This window comes from Archocentrus centrarchus, chromosome 6 (genome assembly GCF_007364275.1).
Source record: "Archocentrus centrarchus isolate MPI-CPG fArcCen1 chromosome 6, fArcCen1, whole genome shotgun sequence".
Taxonomy (NCBI): domain Eukaryota; kingdom Metazoa; phylum Chordata; class Actinopteri; order Cichliformes; family Cichlidae; genus Archocentrus; species Archocentrus centrarchus.
The window spans coordinates 28480391-28501399 of NC_044351.1; the positions used below are offsets into that span (position 1 = coordinate 28480391).

At 38.5% G+C, this 21009-nt stretch overlaps 1 protein-coding gene and 1 long non-coding RNA gene across 4 annotated transcripts in view; one reads left to right on the plus strand and one right to left on the minus strand.

Moving 5' to 3' along the window:
• The window catches only part of LOC115781857 (UPF0606 protein KIAA1549), a 39978-nt gene that overhangs the window by 306 nt on the left and 18663 nt on the right, over positions 1 to 21009 (plus strand). For 2 of the 3 annotated variants that reach the window (XM_030731754.1, XM_030731753.1), the window contains exons 2-9: positions 598 to 888; positions 13964 to 16105; positions 16224 to 16312; positions 16775 to 16934; positions 17056 to 17186; positions 18774 to 18966; positions 19142 to 19201; positions 19308 to 19453. In XM_030731754.1, the coding sequence (XP_030587614.1) occupies positions 756 to 888; positions 13964 to 16105; positions 16224 to 16312; positions 16775 to 16934; positions 17056 to 17186; positions 18774 to 18966; positions 19142 to 19201; positions 19308 to 19453 (3054 nt within the window). In that variant the 5' untranslated portion in view covers positions 598 to 755. Of the gene's footprint in view, positions 1 to 597; positions 889 to 13963; positions 16106 to 16223; positions 16313 to 16774; positions 16935 to 17055; positions 17187 to 18773; positions 18967 to 19141; positions 19202 to 19307; positions 19454 to 21009 lie in introns of those variants that run through there. The other variant, XM_030731752.1, reaches the window with a different exon arrangement.
• LOC115781858 (uncharacterized) lies at positions 4908 to 6953 on the minus strand. Its single transcript, XR_004020100.1, has 3 exons — positions 6827 to 6953; positions 5087 to 5204; positions 4908 to 4977 (listed from the first exon to the last, which is right to left on the minus strand). It is a non-coding gene; the product is annotated as an uncharacterized LOC115781858 (long non-coding RNA).

Genomic DNA, 21009 nt, shown 5'->3' on the forward strand with positions numbered 1-21009 from the left:
TTAGCATTTTCCTGTTACCCTCAAACGAGGGACGTAACCTGCTTTGTCTAGCTAAATGAAAAGCCACATGACCATTAAGCTTGCAAGTAACGGGACGGGATGTAGGACAAGAGACTACTGTATCATGATAAGACCCGCTGTGAGAGCTTCTAAAACGTAGCCACACAGCCGAGGGATGAGGGCTGTGCTGGATCTTCTTTTGCCTTTTTGACCTCGTTACATATTTTCCCACATTATATGGAGTACGGTTTTTTTTTTTGTTTTTTTTTCCTGACGGAATAATAGGCGCTGTTATTACGACTTAATTGGCCATGAGCAGGAAAACCAGCCTGCACCGACAAATTTATTTTAACAAGAGCTGCAAATACTTAGTTTTTATGGAAGGCCCGGGGCATAGATAAAGGAAAATGTACTGCTTCATTCAACCATGAATATTTGCTTTGAATCTAACCTTTAAAAATCGAGGTTTCAAACGATTGAAATAGTTTCCACTTATTTGTTCTTCAGTTTAGTAGTGGATTCTTAACTTAATGGAGTGATACTGAAGTAGATAATGTGGTTGTTTTTGAGTGTCTCACTGTTGCTCCTTTTCAACAGCCTTTCTCCACTGCAAAGACACGTTATGGAAGGAGGGGCCTCAAAGTGAAGAAGAGTAAACAAAACAGCCCACAGTTACCCAAACCGTGATTGTCTATTTGGAATGAATCTTCTCTTCTTAACTGGATGACATGCCTTGACTCCACACCCACCATACCATGGCAGGTTTAGTCTCCACTGTGTGTTTGGTGGTGATGCCCAGGGCGCTCATGCGTACCCATAGCCAGCGTGTATTGTTTCTGGGTGTAATGGTGTTGTTAACACTGATCGCAGCTGACTCACCTGGGACAGGTAAGACAACACTTTTTTGCTGACTCACACAACATGATCCACAAACTACCTTGTGTTACACAAGTGGCATAGATCAATATCTTGTATGACATTCAGTTAGCTTTGGGGAACAGCCTTTAGACATAATATTCAAATTCAGTTCATGTTGCAAGCAAAAATATAATAATTTTGATTAAAAAGCACACTGATGTTTATTTTAGTAAATGTTACAAGGAGTGTGTACGTTTTTTGTGGGAATATCACTTAATCTAACGAAATAACTGCATAGATTGCACTAAGCTGAAAACAATTGTCAATATTGCATACACATGTTGAGCTTAAAACTGTGGTAACTGCATTATTGGTAGCCATTATTCATCCTGGGCATAATCAAGATCTTTATCTTGATGGATTTGCTTCTGGTATTGCTTACCTTCGCTCATCCCAAGGATTGGGTTTGAGAGAAATCAAAAGCCTTGAGGCATCAATCTTGGTTTCTGTATCACTCGTTCATTGTTAAAATGAACAATATCTGACACAGTTATAACCAGGAGATGCTTTGTATAATGGCGGTGGATTTTTGTGGGCCACTGAACAGCATCACTCGAGTAGTTAGGGGTTATTATATACCATGCATAAGCCAGCTTAACCAGTGAGCTTCCATTCATAAGTTTGGATTCCTCAACTGTAAGCTACTAATGGCAGTTGTTTTCCTTAAAAATTTTCACAGTTTCATAGACATTTAATTAATTACTGTTTAATTTTTTTCTTTTTTTTTTCTTTTTTGAAAAACTTCACTTTTGCATGAATCGTCTGACCTGCGATAGTCATACTGAAAACATCCACAAGAAGTGACTCAGTTCCTGCTGCACACAGAGTCTTGAGTTTAGCCAGTCTTCAGCAGCTGGCGAAAGAGAAAGGGTCTAAACCCTTCCACTTGACGGCTATTTTCCCTAAGCTTAATTTTATTGATAGTGACATTATCCCACTAACACCCTGCCCCCTACTCACTGCCCAGGGAAAAAGACCATGTTTTAAGGGTAGCCAAAAACTCATGATATTGCCTGGTAATAGGATTATGTATTAAATGCCTGGGTGAAAACCTTGTGCAGGAAATTAAGCATTAGTAAGTCTTAAACTCATGCTTGTATGATAAGACCTTCACTCACAGAATTTTTTCAATGACCATTAGTGTGGGCAATGAGCTATTTGTAATATTGAAGAGTAAAGTCATACTGTAGATAAAATACTGTTCAGTCATGTGGCAAACCACTATACCTGATTGCAAGGATTAATATGTGTGCATTATTTTCATTTGCATGTTCTTTTTAATTGGCATTGCGCTTAATGAATGGTTTGAATTGGATATATTTCTTGTGATGGTGCTCTTAAGGATATATATTAGGGCTGGGACTTTAACGCGTTAATTTCGATTAATTAAGTAATTAAAATGCGTTAAAAATTTTAACGCATTTTAAATGCACTTTGCACCGTGGAACGTTTCTCAGTGCACGAGTTCCAGGCATACAGATTATATCGACGCACAATGTCCAAATTAGGGGCCGAATCCTGCGAAGGACCCGGCCCACGTCTTTCGCAGCCCACGAAGACCACAAAGGCCGGAAGTGAGCGGCTAGCCTTCATATCAGCTGCCATCACCTCTGCGTAGCTCATGTCGCCTAGCAACCGTGAGTGCGAAGCACAGCTGTATAAAAGCAGCTGTTAAACGGAGAACGAACTTTTTCTCCTTTTTGTGGTTTAATTTTAAGTCTTTAATTCAAAATGAGCTGTTAAAACAAGCATAACACATTTCAACATCAAGGAATACAACTGAGCTAATGATTAATTTCCAACTATAACAAGTGAGACATTAATGTTGAATAAAACTATCCAGTTATGATGCTTAACTTTAATTTCAGGTGTCTGCTTATCACAGGAGCACTTCCACCCTTCGTTGGTCTGTGTAGTAGACTGGTGGGAAAATAAACAAAATTTTGAAGTTTAAGCTTATGTATATTGATTCATTCATCAACTAAACTTAAATTAATATTTCTCATGTCAAATATTGAAATGCGATTAAAATGCGATTAATTTCGATTAATTAATTACAAAGCTTGTAATTAATTCGATTAATTTTTTTAATCGAGTCCCACCCCTAATATATATATATATATATATATATATATATATATATATATATATATATATATATATATATATATATGTGTGTGTATATATATATATATATATATATATATATATATATATATATATATATATATATATATATATATATATATATATATGTATGTGTGTGTGTGTGTGTGTGTGTGTATGTGGATTAACAACTCTTTATCTTTAGCTAGAACCCAAGATATTTTTTACTTTTTTTTTTGGTTTGTTTGCTTTGTAAGAAGTAACCTATGGCCACACCCTCTTTCCGTACTCATTCATTTAGCAAGTAGCTAAGTCTGTAAAATACTGATTGAATCTGAAATTTTTTTTTTTTGATCAGGGATACAGGTTTTGCCTATCAGCAAATAAGTATGGTATGATGTCAGTGGCTGATTTTTAACTGCTGTGTGACATCAAATGCTCCCAATTACCATTATTATTCTTTAATGATAGTTTTTTTCTTTTCATGGCACAAAAGAGGATGTAAATAACAACAACAGCAAAGTAACAGCACTGACCATTTTTATTTACAATGTATTGGTATCGCTCAAGAATTTCACAGTCGCTGCATCATTATTTTAATTTCTGTGCTAGCACATTTTTCTATCCTTCATGTCCTATATTTTGGTAGGAATAATTTTTCTCCTTTGTATAGCTATAAATGATTTATGTGGGTTTTTTTCTCCTAGTGAGAAATGATTGATTTGGTTGGTATATCCTTACAGTTTTAATGATGATGCTAAGTGATGCTAAGTGCTAGGGTGTTCTGTTAACTGTAATTTCCCCATTGTGGGATCAATAAAGTATCATAAAGTAAAGTAAATAAGACACTCTGAGGAGTGTCTTATAGACACTTCACCTTTGGTTTGGTCAAAACTCAAACAATTGCAACATCTTCTGAAGTAGTTCGTTTCCTTTAAAGCATTTTTTTCTTCATGATGACTCAGGACGTGCCATGTTTGGCATCATGTAGAGCCCCCAAATGATGAGTGACTGTTGCTTTCTCTCTTAATACCTTTTCATATTTTTATATTCCCCCTGAATCATGTGCCAGTTTAGAAAATGATTCTGTGGATAAAGAAGTAATGGCATGAGGAATAGCTCTGCTAGTTATCGTTCTAGCAGCAGTGGTACAGGTGCCTGTCTAAGCTAAGGATGCCCTGACTTTCAGTGTGACGCTGCACATCTAGTAGATAAAACACACAGTTATAATACAGAACAGTATTCATTTTCTGTGGAATGTACAGCAAGAGGCAACAGAAGCCAACCAAAATCCAAAAATTAGAAAAGTACTTACATAAATATTCAAAAATGCAAAAAAAATAAAGCACAGCATTAGGTGTGTTACCCTGTCTGTTGTTCTGTTATGCAGCAGAGGTGCAAAATAAAGTCTGACTAGTATTAATCTGTACAGTCTGTTAGGTGTGTAATACAAAGATATTGCTACCTTGCTGAAAGGAAAATTTATTTTACATTGTTAAGAGGTGTAATCCTTGTTGGTCTCATAACCACTTCAGTGTCAGATTCACTTTACTTTTCCTCAGGGCACTAATATTAGCTAGAGAGGCCACTTTCTAGCTCTTATCCGGTGACATATGTATGGCTGTAAAATGTACTCCTTATCCCACATTGGGAACTAAATGGCTTGGAATAAAGGTTCTATTCTTTAGGTCTAGTCTGTGATTGTGAAATCACACAACGTGCTCATCATCTTCACCCATCACTATACACTTCACTTTGTTCATCAGCAGGATGACAGCTTTCCAAGTTTCCATAGTCTGTATCAACACTGAAGTCACCAGTCTTCCAGCTTTCCTCTTCCAGTTTCTAGATCAAGTAGAGCATGGCGACCTACGTATAATTGTTCCACCAGACCCAACACCGCACAGTAGATTCGTGCCCTGACTTCTGTTAGTCTTGTCCTCATCACAGTTTCTGTTATAGAAATAGTTTCACATGTAAAAAAAAAAAAATCTGAAATAAGAAATATTTAAAAACATGTGAGATCCAAATATAAACTCGTAAAATGCCCTTGAAATTTTACCTCAGCAGTCTCTCTCTCTCTCCGCACCACAGTGCCTGGCAAGTTCAGCGCAGAAAGCTGCAGGCCAGCGAAGGCCCGTCTAATTACCAGTGTAGTCTGTTTCCATGTGAAATGTGATCTGTGTGGGATGACAATATGGGCATTCATTATTCATTAGAGCTGGAAGCCAGTTGCAGATCAATGGGTAGAACCTATCAAAAGCCAAACACTGGGTACTTTTGCACTCATCCGGCCTGGAGGCTGAACAGAATGAACTCCTGGGAAGCGGCCAGTGGCTGACCTTGCCTGTCTACTGACTAGCCTGTCCCAGCATTATTTGGCTCTGTTGAGAATGGTAAAAGCTTGTCTGCTGCTCAGTGATATCACACTGACACATATTAAAGACAACTTTCCAGTGTTATTATTTCTCTTGATAATCCACACAAACAATGCCCAATATTATGTTTCCTGATAACACATTCACACATCACAATTTTTATATAGTCAGCTATTCTGCAAATGGCTTTACTCCAGTTTGTGTAATTTTTTCCAGTTGCCTGCTATTACCTGCATCTTATTTGTAGGTTGTGATGTGGAGGTACCACAGTCAGGACCTGTGAATGTACATCTGGTAGTGATTTTGTGTACCCTTTTTGGGGAGTTTACCAAGGCAATTTTCCACTGTAGTATCGCCATCCTACACAATATCTTATTTTCGCTAAGACTAGTGGTTTTTTTGTTGTTTTTTTGTTTGTTTTTGAAACCTAGTATCAAATCGGTATGATTTTGCTAAGCTTTTTTTTTTTAGCCCTTTTTGGAAGTCGATATGATTAGAAAAGTAGAATTTAATCAGTGATAGTTTGTCTGATATTTACAATATATTTTATAAACCATCTGTTGCTTTGTATTGACTTCCTTCAGTAGCCTAATATTTATTGAATTCAGTATCAAAGCAAATATATTCTTGCTAGTTCAATATTCTGTGTGGTGCTTATAAAGTAATTGTTTTTTTAAAGATTAGGTTTTAGGAAAATAAACAAATAGTCTTATTGTTGTTGATGTCTGACACTATATTCTGTATAACTGTAAAGCTGAGACCCCGGCTGCCTTCCTGACTCACTAAACTCAGCCAAAGTTACTGGTCACAGAAACATATAGCAGTGAACCTTTAATTCTACAGACTTCCCTGACATCGCCTCCAGTTTCTTATACTAACAGCCCGTCCGTGTCAGGAGCTTAAAATGTGCAATCACAGTTCATGATTTGACAGGAGGCCACATTGAGGCCATATTGTGCTGAGCCCAAATCTGCTCTGATGAGCTGCAGCTGATTATTTATATATTTATCAGAGCAGATGGCTTGGTTCAGCACAGCCTTCTTTGAGCTTCTCCAGGCGAAATCATTTTGTTTTGGCCCTTTCAGGATTACTGCACCTACTCAGAAGCCAAATAGTAAGCATTTTACCTAACCCCACAGACGAAATGAGTTATTTGAAACCAGCTTAGTACCAGCTTTTTAGAGAACTTAACCAAACCCAGCAGATAGTGTTTGTTAACCCAAGACCTAACGTCTGAGAGTGGAATGAGACAAAATAGAAGAGGGTGCTGACTGATACAGTCCTCTGGGCCTCTCTGGTTACAAGTCTTTGCCTTCCTGTCTTTAAAGAAAATTAAGACTCTAGAAAGTGAATCAGTGTACCCAGATTTTGAGGTAAATGTTCAAATACATCATCATATCTACCTCCCTTTTTTTTGCACTCACCTTTCTGTTGTCTTAAAAGAATTATTCCCTCAGGAAAGCAAAATAAAGGTCACATTAATATTTGATGATAATTTAAATGCAAGCCTGACCTCAATCAGGTCCCGTGTTCATTTTTTGTCAAACTCAGAACAGCCTCTCCAGCTGTGAAACTTGATGTTGTACATTTCCTTTATTAGACTCTCATGGGCTGATTTTGGAGTAGCATTTTATTCGTGGTTTCTGTTTATAGTCCCCACTTTGTTGATTTAAGTCTGTTTAATCTTCAACTGCTTGCTGTAAGCTAACTTCAACAAGTGTCTGCAGTGGAAAAAAACAGTGTGTTTATAATGAATGCACCCTTTATAAGCACAAACTTTTTTTTTTTTTTTGTATCAGGGGAGCTGCTTTAGTTTTGGCAGAGACAATGATCTAATAGAATGTCGCTGATAAAAACAATGAAATCTTTTCCATCTTAAAAGCTTCCCTGATAAACCAAATGTCAGCACAGTCGTATCTTGATTGTTAAACTGCTCTCAACATACATGGCTCCTGCCAGCTGAAAAGCACCAGTCACGCAAGGGGCTCAGCTGGAAATAGAACCATGTGTGGGGTTGTAGTTAGCTAACATTAATACCAAAAAGACCCTTTTATAAATAACACTACCATTAAATTACTTTGTTTTGTTTTTTTCAGAGATGAAGAATCTGGCAAACATAGGAAATTATATCATTATAGGGCTCTGTCACTGGTATCTCAGGTTTCCTGACTTGCATGTGTGTGCTTGTGTGGATTCATGTCTTTGGTGTATGTACTTACAAACACATGTCTATGTGTTGCTACTTGGCTGCTTCATACCTGTTCAGTAACCATATTCAAATAATTGGTTCTCATAAAATTCCCTTGCAAAATCAGCATTAAACAATGCAGCTGGACCACTTGTCTTTGTGGAGTAATTGTAATTTTTTTTGTACAAAGACTCACGTTACTTACCTTTAGCTCAGTGGGTAAGCAGGCAAACATGTATGCCACATGGCTTTGGTGCAGGCGACCCAGGTTTGTGTCCAACCTTTTGCTTCCCATATTGCTCTCTCCCCACTTTCCTGTCTCTCTTCGCTGTATGCTATCTAATAAAGACAAAAAGGCCAAAAAATATCTTTAAAAAAAGGCACATGCTCGTCCTTTCAACAGCCAAATGATATTTCGGGTTCACCCATCAACTTGGATTAAAACTAATGGAGACAGAAACACAGTGATTATTTTTTTCATCTCCTGAAAATGCCCTTGCAGGCATAGTTAGTCTGTCAGTTCCTACATCCCGAATACTTTTTTTAGGAGCACCGAGTCATTGCATTGTTACTAATTTCTGTGTGTATGTGAGCCCAGTGTCTAGTTGAGTAAAGAAGACAAGTGAAAGGTATTTTCTGTGATTCTGTTCCAGACATCAACAGTGTTGTCTGCTGACAGGCATTATTAGGTCTCTGTTTAGGCCTTGGGATCTGTTTTCATGAGAACAGGGCAAAGTCAGAAATCACATTTTTGCTGACTTGGAAGATTCCCATCAGTTTATTTTCATTATTGTGGGCTTTGACATTATATGTGTAGTACAATTATTTTGCTTTTGTTTTTTTCTCCATCAAATAACTTTAATTTACATTGTACATTTTTTAATGCAAAATACACAATTGTTCTTTTTAAATGCAGTGTTAAAACAAAAAAAATGTGAAAAAAAAACATAATTCCAAAATGCAGCATGCAGTAGACATGCAAAGTGTGAGTCTTCAGGGCCATTTGTATTGTTACCTTTTTCTGTGAATGTGAACTTAGAGTCTGGCTGAGCAAAGGAGACTAGTGAAACATATTTTCTGTTATTTAGTTCCAGCAAAGTGCTGTCTGCTGAGAGGCATTATCAGCTCTTTGTTTGGGCCCTTGGAGCTGTTTTTATAAGGAGGCACCAAAGGCAAAATCACGTCTCGGCTTACTTGGAGGATTTTCATTTTGTGTGTGTGTGTGTGTGTTCATGATGTAGGCTTTGCCATTGTGTGCGTAAAGCACAGTTATTGTGCATTTTTATCCTTTCTCCTTTTTACATTTTTACTCTGTAAACCTTTTCTTTTTTTTTTTTTTAATAGCCTACGGGACGCAACACTGTCATGTCTGGTTGTTTTCGCAAGTGGAATCATGATCCAAATGCATTATTGATACTCTGTAAACTTAATTCAAAACACAATCATTTGTAATCATTCAAACTTCCTTCAAAATTATATTTATCTGAGAACATTGAAAAAGGACTTATTCAATGAAGTGAGGTGCGGCCTCATTTTAAAGACCTCATAGTACCGTATCACCCCAATAGAGCAATTAAGAGTAGAATGGGAAGCTCTGGCTCTCTTCCACAGCATGTCTTTTGTCTTGTCTCCCTCCCCTCACCCCCCAACTGGTCTCAGCAGATGACCCCCCCCCCGAGCCTGGTTCTGCTGGAGGTTTCTTCCTCATAAAAGGGAGTTTTTCCTTCCCACTGTCGCCAAGTGTTTGCCCAGGGGGTCGTTTTGACTGTTTGAATTTCTCTATAATTATTGTATGGTTTTTACTTACTGTATATATTTTTACTTTTATAAGGCGCCTTGAGACAAATTGAATTGAACATAAATCTAAACTACTGGATAAAATGTTTATGTGCAAACTTTTATACCTGTATCACACTCATACATATTGCAAAGTATTTTGTGTGGTTTGGCTAAAATTGATAAATATATATTTTGGATTATACAATATACACACCGGGCTGATGTTACTTAAGATACCTGAAAGTTGTTTCTGCTTTGAGCGCAGTCTCTTCTTTTTCCATTGGTGGGATTTTAAGAAAGGAACATTACATCAGCCACCAGCAGTAACAATCCCTCTCTTGTCAGAACCTTTTTACGTGATTGCTGGCAGTCATTCAGCCCTAGAGCTGCCCTAGAGCTGCTTGTGTAAACGGAAGCAGAACAAACCATCCAGACGACATAAAGAGTATTATTTTTGTGCCATCACTTGCTTAAATATTAACAGCTGAGTTTTTACTCCAGTCCCTATTGTTGATGAAATCCTGTATATTAGGTTCCCTGCAAGGTTGTATAATTTCAGGAAAAAATACTTCCACTTAAATATTTTTACTTTAGTTGCCAATCACTGTTGTGTATTATGTGAATGATTACGAAATGACAGGTAATAACACCATAACTGCCTATTTATTGTTATACATATAATAGACAAATAGAGTAAATGGGGAAACAGGTTAACAAAGTCACATTTGTTTAAATGCATGAGCAACTATTAAGTAGACAAAATCTGGGCTAAAAGAAACATTGAGATCTGATGAGTTGGATTTATTGGGCTTATTACCAACTTATGATTTGCAGTGAATAAATGGAAATTCTGATTCCTTAGTGATGTGAGTAATGTGACTTATTCATGGCTTCAGTCTGTCCCTGTGTCTGTGATTAGGTTTACTGGCAGTAAAATAAGAGTCTGTCATCAAAATGAAGCTCCTAAAGAAATTAAAAAGTGACTATGTGGGGGAGTGAGAAAGGGAGAAGAGAAACTGGGACACTGTCATTTACATTTGCTGAGGACTTAGACGTCTATGCTCTTCTGACCTGGTACTTGGAGGTGTCCATCTGCATGTGTCTTAGTGCTTAATAATTTCAGAGGCAGGTCTGACAATGAGTGGTCAGCCAAGTGTGACACACTCCCATTTCAGACAACATGTGGTAATGCAGGCAAGCCTTCTATTTCATTGTCAGTTTTTTGCCAGCTGTAACATTAGCCCTAACTCAGGGTGATCTCACTTGCTCAGGGCCTGGCTTCTGTCTGATGCACTGAGCTGTAAGTGTCATCATAGATTAGCTTTCAACTAGTAAGACTGTGCATACTTAATTATTAGGAATAAACAGTCAATTCTTTATATGGTCATAATTTAACTTGGAGTTAAATTAAAATTCTTTTATGCTCATAAAACTAAGATTAAAATCAACTGTCCATTGTGAAAAAGAGGATCAAATTTGGGTTGTTTTTTTGCTGTCTGTTTTCCTTGTTCCTGATTTTATTAGGGCCATGAAATCATCATCACCATTGTCGTCTACAGTCATCATCAATCACCTGCCAATAACTCTCTTTGTGTTTTTGCCATCCATTTATGCTTGTTTACTAGTCATAAATGTGACACTGCTTGAAATAGTGGGTCACTGTAGTGGTGTGTTGAGATGAGGTGACAGTTTGGGGTCTTGTATATCAGGGTGACCTCAAACATCAGCGTTGTTTTCCAATAAATGTGGTCTTTTCTAAAGCTATCATTGTTTGTTCTTTTATATATTTGTAGCATTCAAAACATGTTGTCAGCTAAATAATGAATAGTCAAATATAGCATATGCTTCAGTGAGCAGGGAACCACATACATACACATCAACACATTCATATTCATTACTAGTCTGATCATCTATTGTGCAAAACTGTGCTTAGACTAAGACTTAATTATGGTTAATAAAGGGACTTTCTCACAATTACCTATAAAAGATTTTATATCACTTGTGAGTGGCTTCTCACTTCTCTGTGTTCTCTGTATAGAGCAGACAACTAGATGCCACCAGTTGTTGTTTTTCAGTTTTCCTCCTGTTATTGTGTGCTCAGTGCAGTGTACACATGTGTCTGCCCAGCTGTGTGTTACATCCCTGTGAGTTCAAAGACTTGGCACAGCGACTAAGAAGCCTGGAAAATGTGCAACACAGACTAGCCTTCACAGAAGAAAGACTTGGCTTTTCATTTGGAAGTCCTTTCCAGCGTGCTGCTTTATGTTAGCATGTTGACTTGATTAAGGTACTAGTGTAGGTTATAATTAAGCTGGGAGATTTCTCTTGGGCCAAGCCGGAGGCGTCTGCTTGTATGAATAGATGCAGTAAATTGAAGATGATGGCCCAGAAGTCTATTCATTTTTGTTGCTGTTTTTTTCTAAGTGATGCAATCTGCGCTCCCAGTGTTAAAAATAGTCTTCTCCCTTAGTTTATTCTTTGGCTATTATCAAGAGTGCATGATTCTGCAGAGCAAAGCAGCAGCCTTTGCAGCTGCTGCTGAGTCACTATATAGAGGATGTTGGCGACTAGCTTCTGGCAATGACAATAATGGTGCCTTTGAAGTCTTGTTCTGTTCAAGACCTACTTTCAGTAACAAATTTAAGACATGCAGTCTGCACCGAGTTTATTGAAAAGAGTTTATGTTTGCAAGCTCCAATGCAGGCATGAGCCTTGCACCAAGTCATTTAGCTATCCATAAACCCAATAGCAATATGAAAAAACATTATTTACTGTAAGCAGTCATCTTCCCTCCTTTGTTTCTAGTTATCTGCAAAGACAAATTAGAGGAAAATTTGTGCATGAAGGATGCACCAGTTTTGAAATTCTGATTCCCATACCCTTGTTTAAAATAACAATTTGGCAGATACACATAAGTTTTTTCTTGTTTTGTTGTAATTTCCCCATAAACTCACAAAACAAAGAAATCTTCATTAGAATAACTGTTGTAAGTGAGGTCTTTCTCACACTGCATTTAAGCATTCAGCCAGTGTAAAATTGAATCATCGCAATAGACCTGCTGTTGACACTGGTAAAATCATTTGCTGATAGGTTGCTATTAGTCAACATTATTCGCTGAGAACAATGTTTCAACTGATATGTTGTGAAATCCATACACAGTGTTAGTCAAAGTGCCATGTATAAATGTTTGTGAAAAATATTTGGGTATGTAAAAGAGGCAAATGTATGCAGATAATCTATTTCCATGAATAATTAAAGAATTTTTCCAGCTCATGTAGGCTGTGCTAAACATGTCAGACCGTAGCTCGCAATCAAGACTCTAGCCAAATTAAATCATGCATGTTGTGCATGTATTTTGTTATGCAATATGGAGTGCTTTGGCACTGAAATTGAGTTTGAAATGTGTTACGTAAGTGGCATTTGCTATTTCTGCGTTTTGACTGTTCAAACATCAGCCTTAATGAATTTAATGTCGTGTGTATGCTGCAGAGCGCCTTCCTGAGGAGTTGAAAATTGCACCATTATCATTTGAAGATCAGTTACCATGAAAAAGGGTCATAAATGTACTCTCTAGAGTGCATTGCTAAAATCTTAGATATATGGTCTGTGCGTGCATGTCAGCATATTCAAAACTGTCATTGCCGGCTTTCCTTTGCTTCCCCCATGTAATCTAACATGTTTTTCTCATTATTAGCCTGTGAGTGCTTCCTTGGTCCTCCATTCTACTGATATCTTATTTAGGTTTATTGCTTATTGTAACCACTTAAGCAAGGGAGAGTTAGACTAGTGACTACTAGGTCTAATCATTTTTCTAAGGAGTCAGTAGAAAGAAAGACAATTGGCTGCTATGTATAGGCTTCAGGTAACATACAGTACAACAAGATGAATGAATAAGGTTTCTGGTAAGCTATCGCCTTTTTATTGTTCTCAAATCTCAGTTTGATCCACCTATTTTCAATATAGTATTAATTTATTCTAAGTATAGATTCAACCGGGTTTCTCGTCTTCATATTCACTGTTTGTTGCGAATGGATTGTGTAATGGACTGTGTTCCATTATAATGTTTTTTTTTAAAAACCCTTACAGATGATATAGTTGTTGTTGGCCATTTAGAGACCAGTGAGCATAACACTGTTGCACTAAAGACATTTCACTGATGTAATGCCAGTCCAGTTATACAACACAGCTTAAAGTAGGGTGCCTGCCTGTCTGCTGTGAAAAGTCATGTTTGGTCTCATCTTGGCTCTGTGTTCAACAGTTTAAACACACTGTTTGGCAAAAATCACGCATTTAAAACTGACCACATCACACCCCTTCATTCTTGTTAACAGATTACAGCACAAACACTCATGTTAGGGATGAAATTACAGTAATTAAATCATAAGGCTCATATGAGATTCCAGCTCAGCAGGATATGTCTTTGTCTTTTTGTTAGTTTCAACAATAAAAAGGCAATAATAAAATTAATTCTATCTTCCAAAAATGTGTTTATAGCAAGTAGCCTATTTTCAATCATTGTCTGGCTGTCCTCCCTGTAATTTACTTTCCCCTTTGTTTGAGTGCTTATCTGAAGCATTGTCTTTGTCCCTTGCAGATGGATCTCTGTTGGACTCTAAACACAACACCATGGGATTTCTGGAAGATATTCAAAGTCCTACAGGGTCATCACCATTAGCCTTACCAAACTCGCATTACACTGCCTTCGAGAGTCCAGACTCACCTGGTGCCCTGCCATCCATTCCTGAACCAAGCCATGAAGCTAGGACTGCTGACAACATTTATAGGGGGAATATTGCATATGAAAACTCCAAAACCATTACGTCTAGAGATGCCTCTTCAGGAGAGCCACATATTCTGACCACTCCATCATTAAGCCCTTCTGTACCTGTGCTGGAGTCTGGTCCACAGTTTCAAGGACCAGCTAATCTCTCCTCAGACTGGAAGATGACTGGTTCATCTCTTTTTCAAACTCAAACAAAGTCCCCGCTAGAGCCTTGGGAAAATATATCTATAACATCATTAAGCCCCTCTGCTTTTGCAAGATCAGCACCTCAACTAGGTCTTAATTCTGAGAAGAATGCATCTTTCAGCAAACAGCTGGATGGTGCATCAGAGAAAACACTGGGAAACATGACCTTACAATCAGAACAGCCTCTCGAGACCCTCGATCAGACTTTCACTGACTTTTTAGCAGATGAATCGCATACAAAACCGATGCATGCAGGCTCCAGCAGTGCCCCATTGGAGAAGAACAGACCTGCATATGATATAAACATGTTACCCAACCCAGATGAGATTCTGTCTCCTGGTTACAAGGTGCCTTTCATCACCCCCCACCCTACATCGCCTTCGTCTGAACCCACTGAGCTCTCTCCAGAGTACTTCTACCCCTCCAGTGACATGGAAGTAGACTGGGGTTCTGGGGACTACTTGGAGACAACGTCTTTCTTCAGTTCAGATAGAGAAGACTATTCTCTGGTCACCAAGCTGCCGTCTGATGCATATGATCTAGAGGACTATACAGAAAGCTATGACACATCCTTCCCTTCCAGAGTGGGCATATCGCCTTCATCCTTGTATCCTCTTTATGTTTCCCCTTCCTCCAGCCTCACGACAGCATACAGCCCCATAGTTTCTCCTAGATCCATTTATCCTTCGTCATTTTCCACCACAGTTCAGCTTTCACTGGAACCTACTCCCACAGCTAACAGTGATGTACCTGACATTTCAGACATCGATTGGCCAGATACATACACAATTCAACCAACAGATGTCCTTTTACCTGACATGAACAGCTTGGAATATTACAACATTCAGCTGACCAAGGAGAACAACAGTTCAGAAACTGGAGCTGAACACAGGGGGAACATTACCGTAGTGCCCATCAGTACTACAGACAACACATTCACCAACAGCTCCAGTAATGATACTAAACTGACTGAGGATGATCTGTCAGGGTTTGAGCCTCATGATGGAACAACCAATGTAGTAACCACAGAAGAGAGTCCTCAGTTGGTCAATGCCTCTCAGCCTTTTCTTGATCCTTCCATAGTCCCAACACATTCCCTCTACTCCTCTTCTTCCTTTTGGGATGATCAGGTGTCCACCACAGATTGGTCTGCACATACACTCAATGTTGACCTGGACAGCACTCCAGTTACAAAAGCTGTGCAACCAAGTGCAACACCTTTGCTGCCAGATGATCTAATTTTTCCCTCCTCTCTTACATATGTTCATTGGTTTGTTACAGAGTCTTTCTCAAAAAGTACTATAGATGCAGCTACTGTCTTAACTCCAACTGTAGAGTTCTCCCCTGTTCCCACTGAGCCTGTTGTCAACAGTACAGCTGATACAACAGAATTAACTCCTGAAGTCTCTACTGTTACAATTGAACAAACTCTCGATGTAACTACAGTTTCAACCGAATCAAGGTCTCATAATGTCACTGTGCCCCCCCCATTTGTGATGGGTGATCAGGGGGTGACTGAAGATGGAGCTGACACCCTAGCCACACTGACCTATATCCCAACTAGCAGTGAAGTTAATGAAGTCTCTACTGCACCCACAAGTACAGCTGCCACAACTACTCCTCATCAAGCCACAACCAGAATTGCTGCAACCTCTGAAACTATTGTCACCATCATCGCTACCACTGGTGATGAAATCACAGCCGCAGCACCAACATCAAGATCGTATCTCTGTAACATTAACAAACCTGATTATTTAGTAAAGATTGGTAAGTTAGAAATCTTAATTTGTTTTGTCTTACTTAATTGTGTATAGCTTGAAAGAATGATTCATGGACGGTAAAGTATATGAGAGACATTAACCATTAACTGGTGCTTTTTCATAAGGTTTTCCTTCTGGGGCCACTGTAGGATATGCCAAATCTCAGATAGGAAACATTCTGAAAGGGGAATTTGACAGATCAGTGGAACTGCAGGTAAGTTTAGTGAAGACATTTTCATATATTTAAAATAATGCAAGATGTTAATGATTTTGGGCAATTAAGGAAAACATCTAGTGTTAAAAAAAGGGACAGAATAAGGTAAAAGAGATCTTTTTAGAATATTAAGTGCTTGAGTGGACTGATGTGTAATAGCTCACGGAGTATGTGTGTAAATTGGTTGTGTGTGTGTATTTGTTTAAGGTATATTTTATGTTTACATGTGGGTGTTTTTATGATTGCTACAGTGGTACACACAAACTCTGAAGGCCAGACCACTTCTATCTGTCCATCCATTCATTTTTTTCCACTTATCCTTTTCTGTGTTTCTGTGATAAACACACCACAGGAGTAATGACATTAAGTGACATTAAGATGCACAGCGACCTTCTACAGACACTAGGAGTCATTTTAATGACTGATTTGTTTATGCCATGAATTTCTGCTTTGTCTATGTAGGTTGTGGATCCACCACCAAAATTTGTGTTTCGAGTGGTGTCTGGTCCAATTGTGTACACAGCCATATCTGTCGTCAATGCATTGCAGAGGTCAGGTCGCCAATTCCTCTCCGTTTCTCCAAACTGGTCAACACCAGACAGAAAATATCAAGTCCACTCAGGTAAATGACCTTTCTTTGAGCCTTTTTCTGTGGCGGCTTGAAGCATTTAACAGAATCTGAAATTATGTGACGACCTTTAGTTTTTAAGCTCCGTCTGAAACTGTTCAATTCGTCTCTGCAGTGCTGCAGTTTGTTCCTGGCCACATAGACGTGCGGTTCTGTAACTTCAGTGAGAACATTGAGAGAGGCTTGACAATGGCCTTCGCAGAAGTGCGCAGGCGCTCAACGGAGTCAACTAACATCACAGTGCATGTGAGTGAGGGAAGGGAACCATGGGCATTCATGTAGTTGCATTCCAGTTGGGATGTTTTCATTAGGATGCTTCCATTGTGGCTTGGGATTTGAAAGCTTAATAATGACCAAGAGCTGTTGGTACACTAGATGTTGTCTGTCAGAGCAGATTACTTTGAGTGAAGCAATAGATGTGTTGTGTTTCATGTTTTATCAAATACAACAAAAAAGTTTTAAAAAATATTGAGTTGAATAGAATAGAATAGAATGCCTTTATTTGTCATTATGCAGGATATACAATGAGATTGGAGATTGTTATATTATTTGAGAAAATAAGCTGCCAAGATTGGTCAAGTAATTTCACCAGTGGATCTCTGGGATCCCTTAAGCAATGAATTTTTTTGCCTCTTTATAGAGTAGTTATGGCAGTGTTTTATGGCTGTTATGGGGGGAAAAAATAGCTCCAGAAGAGTGTAATACTCAAAGAAAAAAGTACATTTTTGACAATGAAGATCTGGTATTCAGTAAGATTAAAAAAGCCATAAAATTGTAAGAAAAGAAAATTAAAAAAGATTGTAGGGTTTTTTTGTTTTTTTTTTGTGTGTGTGTCTGTCCTGGAGTTCATTGCCTCTCTTTGCAAGGTTGAATGAACCTCATCAAATCACAGACAGCACCTATACAGAGAATGCTGCACACGAGGAGCAATGCAATAGTATGGACGATGTAATAAGTAATAACCTTGTGTCTGCGCATTGTGCTGTTGTTCCCGATGCACAAAAGCCATTGCTTCATCCAGATCCATAGGGTGTTTACTTCTGGAAGGGGCCAGTTTATGGCAGTGTCCATTTGCATGTAAGCTGTAATTTGAATCAGTAACATCAGCCATATTGCATGGCAACTGGCAATATTTGTGGTTTGATGAGGCTGATCTAAGTGCTGAAGTGCAAAGTGAGGCCCTGTGGTTGCCTTTTCAAAAGAAAAAAGCAACCCCCCCCCCCCCCCCCCCCCCCCCCCCAAAAAAAAAAAAAATTCCAATGTTTTTTTTTTTTTTCCAAATAAATTTTGTATATTTAATGTCAGGAAATCTCTTAGTTTTTTCCATGCAGTAGGGCTCAGCTCCTTCCTTAATGTGACTGTCCTTGGGGACACTATACTCACACCTTGGTCTACTCATTATCCATCTCACCATCACTCATGAGCATGACTCCCGGTATTTTTTGCTTGGACATTTATATTTAAAGTGCTTCATGCTCTAGTTGTTCAGTAATAAAGAAGATTACTGTTTGTTAAAAAAGAGCTTATTTGGCTGTATAGCTGGTTGGATTCAGTCGGGTTGTGTCTAATCTGTTATACTGATTCAATGTGTTAAAGACTTTTAGTTGGGATAAATTAAGGATTAAATCAAGCATTTGTTGCAGTATGGAACGTGTTTGTGGACAGCTATCAAACTGCCCTGGGCCACCCTGCTCAAGTCTGTCTTTTACTTTACAACCACTGAAGACAACTCTTTTTAAGAGACAGATACTACTTTAACTGTTAGATGGAAAATGTTTTCTTAATTTTATTGTGTGTCTGTCTGTTTCCTATAACAGTGCCATTGTGTTTCAGATTGTAAACATCACCATGGCTACTCCCACATATGAGAAACAAAAGCTAGTGAGGAACCCGGTTCACATCACTTTCACTGTTCACAGTTCAAGTGGTTATCTGATGGGGTCAGAGATTAGCAATGCTCTAATGAAACTCACTATGGTGGAATTCAGCTACTACATGGGCTTTCCTGTACTGCAGATTGCTGAGCGTGAGTACCATATGGTCTTCTCATAGTATTTTAGCTACTTCCATTTTCATATTAGCACTGCTCTTTAAGGGATAGCCAGGAAATTCTGATTGTACTCAGATTCTGATCACATGAACAATGAAATCAGAGTAAAGTTCACAGCACTTGTCTATTTATTTGATCCTTTTTCCAATAGCTTTCCATTATCCAGAGCTAAACACCAGCCAACTGCTTCGCTCTTCCTGGGTTAGAACAGGTATTATGATTTTGGTTTTTGTCATGTTGAAATACTGCTACCAAGTCTTACAGTTCATGTAAAATACTTACGACACTGTATATTAATCTATTATGTGTATATATAGTGCTACTGGGTGTGCTGGACAAGAAAGTGGGTGAGAAGACCTTTCAAGCTAACATGGAGCGCCGGTTGGCCATGTTACTTGGGGAGGCAATGGGATCAGTCAGACGGGTTAAAAGAGCCACCACCATAGGCAACAGCAGTGTTCAGGTAATGTGTTTATAGATTCATGAATCATTTTACTCCCCTCACATTTACAGCTCCATAGCCCCAGGCTCACTGGGCCCACTTCCAGCTGCCATTGGGAGAGAGCCATGTCTTTAATTTAAAATTTTTACTGGAGCATAAAATACTGCATATATGGAGTCACCAACAAAATACTTGAGAAATTTAGTGACTCTGCCCAAAGGTTTAGAACTTTTTTTCCCCTACTGCAGGTCATACTTATTCAACACATGCACGCAACTTACTCAAAACTGCAGCTGTATTTACAGCTCACTCCATCTGACTCTTCCCGCCAGATCACTTGAGCAGTTTATTATGCTATTTCATATTATGATTAGCTACATTTATAACATAATCGCAAGTAAATATTCCTGCCATCACACAATCGGAACAGCAACTGCAACCTTTGGAGAATTCGTCTCTTGATTTCTATTAAGATTTTTTTTTTCAGTGCTCTGTCTCTCACTTTTATTGTCTCTAGACCAAAGGTGTAAGCTATTTTAAAGTCGCAAATTTTACTTTTTTAATTTCCTGTTCCTTATATAACAAAACTTCTAAAACTCTTCCGAACCATCCTTCCCTGTACCGTTTATGTCATTATACCCTGATGCAAGCACTGTCTAACCACCTTGCCTGAGTACAGAGGGCTCATTATGTGAGTGTGACAGTGTTTGTAACCAGTGAAAGCCTTAGTGCTTTACTAATCAAGCTCTAGCTTTTGTGGGTCCTCTCTGCACCTGCTCATCACATCTCTAAGGGGACAGGATACGGCTCCATCTCCATGGCAACAGCATCTCATTCATCCCAGGGGCAAGCCATTCAAAGACCACAACCTCATGTTTTCTCCTCTTCTCTGTGCTCCCAGTCCTTTTATTTGATGGCTCCTAAGAGCAGATCAGTTAATAATTGTTTCTTTTCTTCAGTCTCTATCCTGCTGTTGGGGCACAGAGACAGTGGTAGGTAAAGATTCAGAAATCAGAAGAACAGTGAATGGTGGACTTCAGACAAGATGGCTGTCAGAGTGATAAATATCATCCATGGCCATCCATTTTCTGACCTTTCTTGTTGTCTCCATAAGTTTCACAGAACAATGTAGAAAGTCAGAGAAGCACATGAAGCACGTACAGAACCTTTATTGTCTGTATTTTTGCTAAGATTAGATCTCTAATTTGAGGATCTGGCATCCTTTCTGCCCTTCCAAATGATTTTTTTTTTCAAATCCATAAATATGAAAATGTGTTATTCACAGAATCCTTATTATGTCCTTATGTTCCTTCCAGCTTTGATAAGATACTGTTATAAAAGAAGCCTGGTTTGGTTTTTTTTTTGTTTTCAGAGACACTCATCTTTGAGTGGCTTGCTCGATATAATGAGTGAGTTTACTCAGACTGAGCGTCTGAACTTCTGTCTTGCTTTCTTGCACATAAATAATTATACTGTCAGACAGATGCCCCTGAGTGTCATGACAGAATGAGTGTAGTGTTGTCACCAATGAGAATATCTTATGAGTCTGCCTAGACAGATGAAAGAGAGGTTGAATT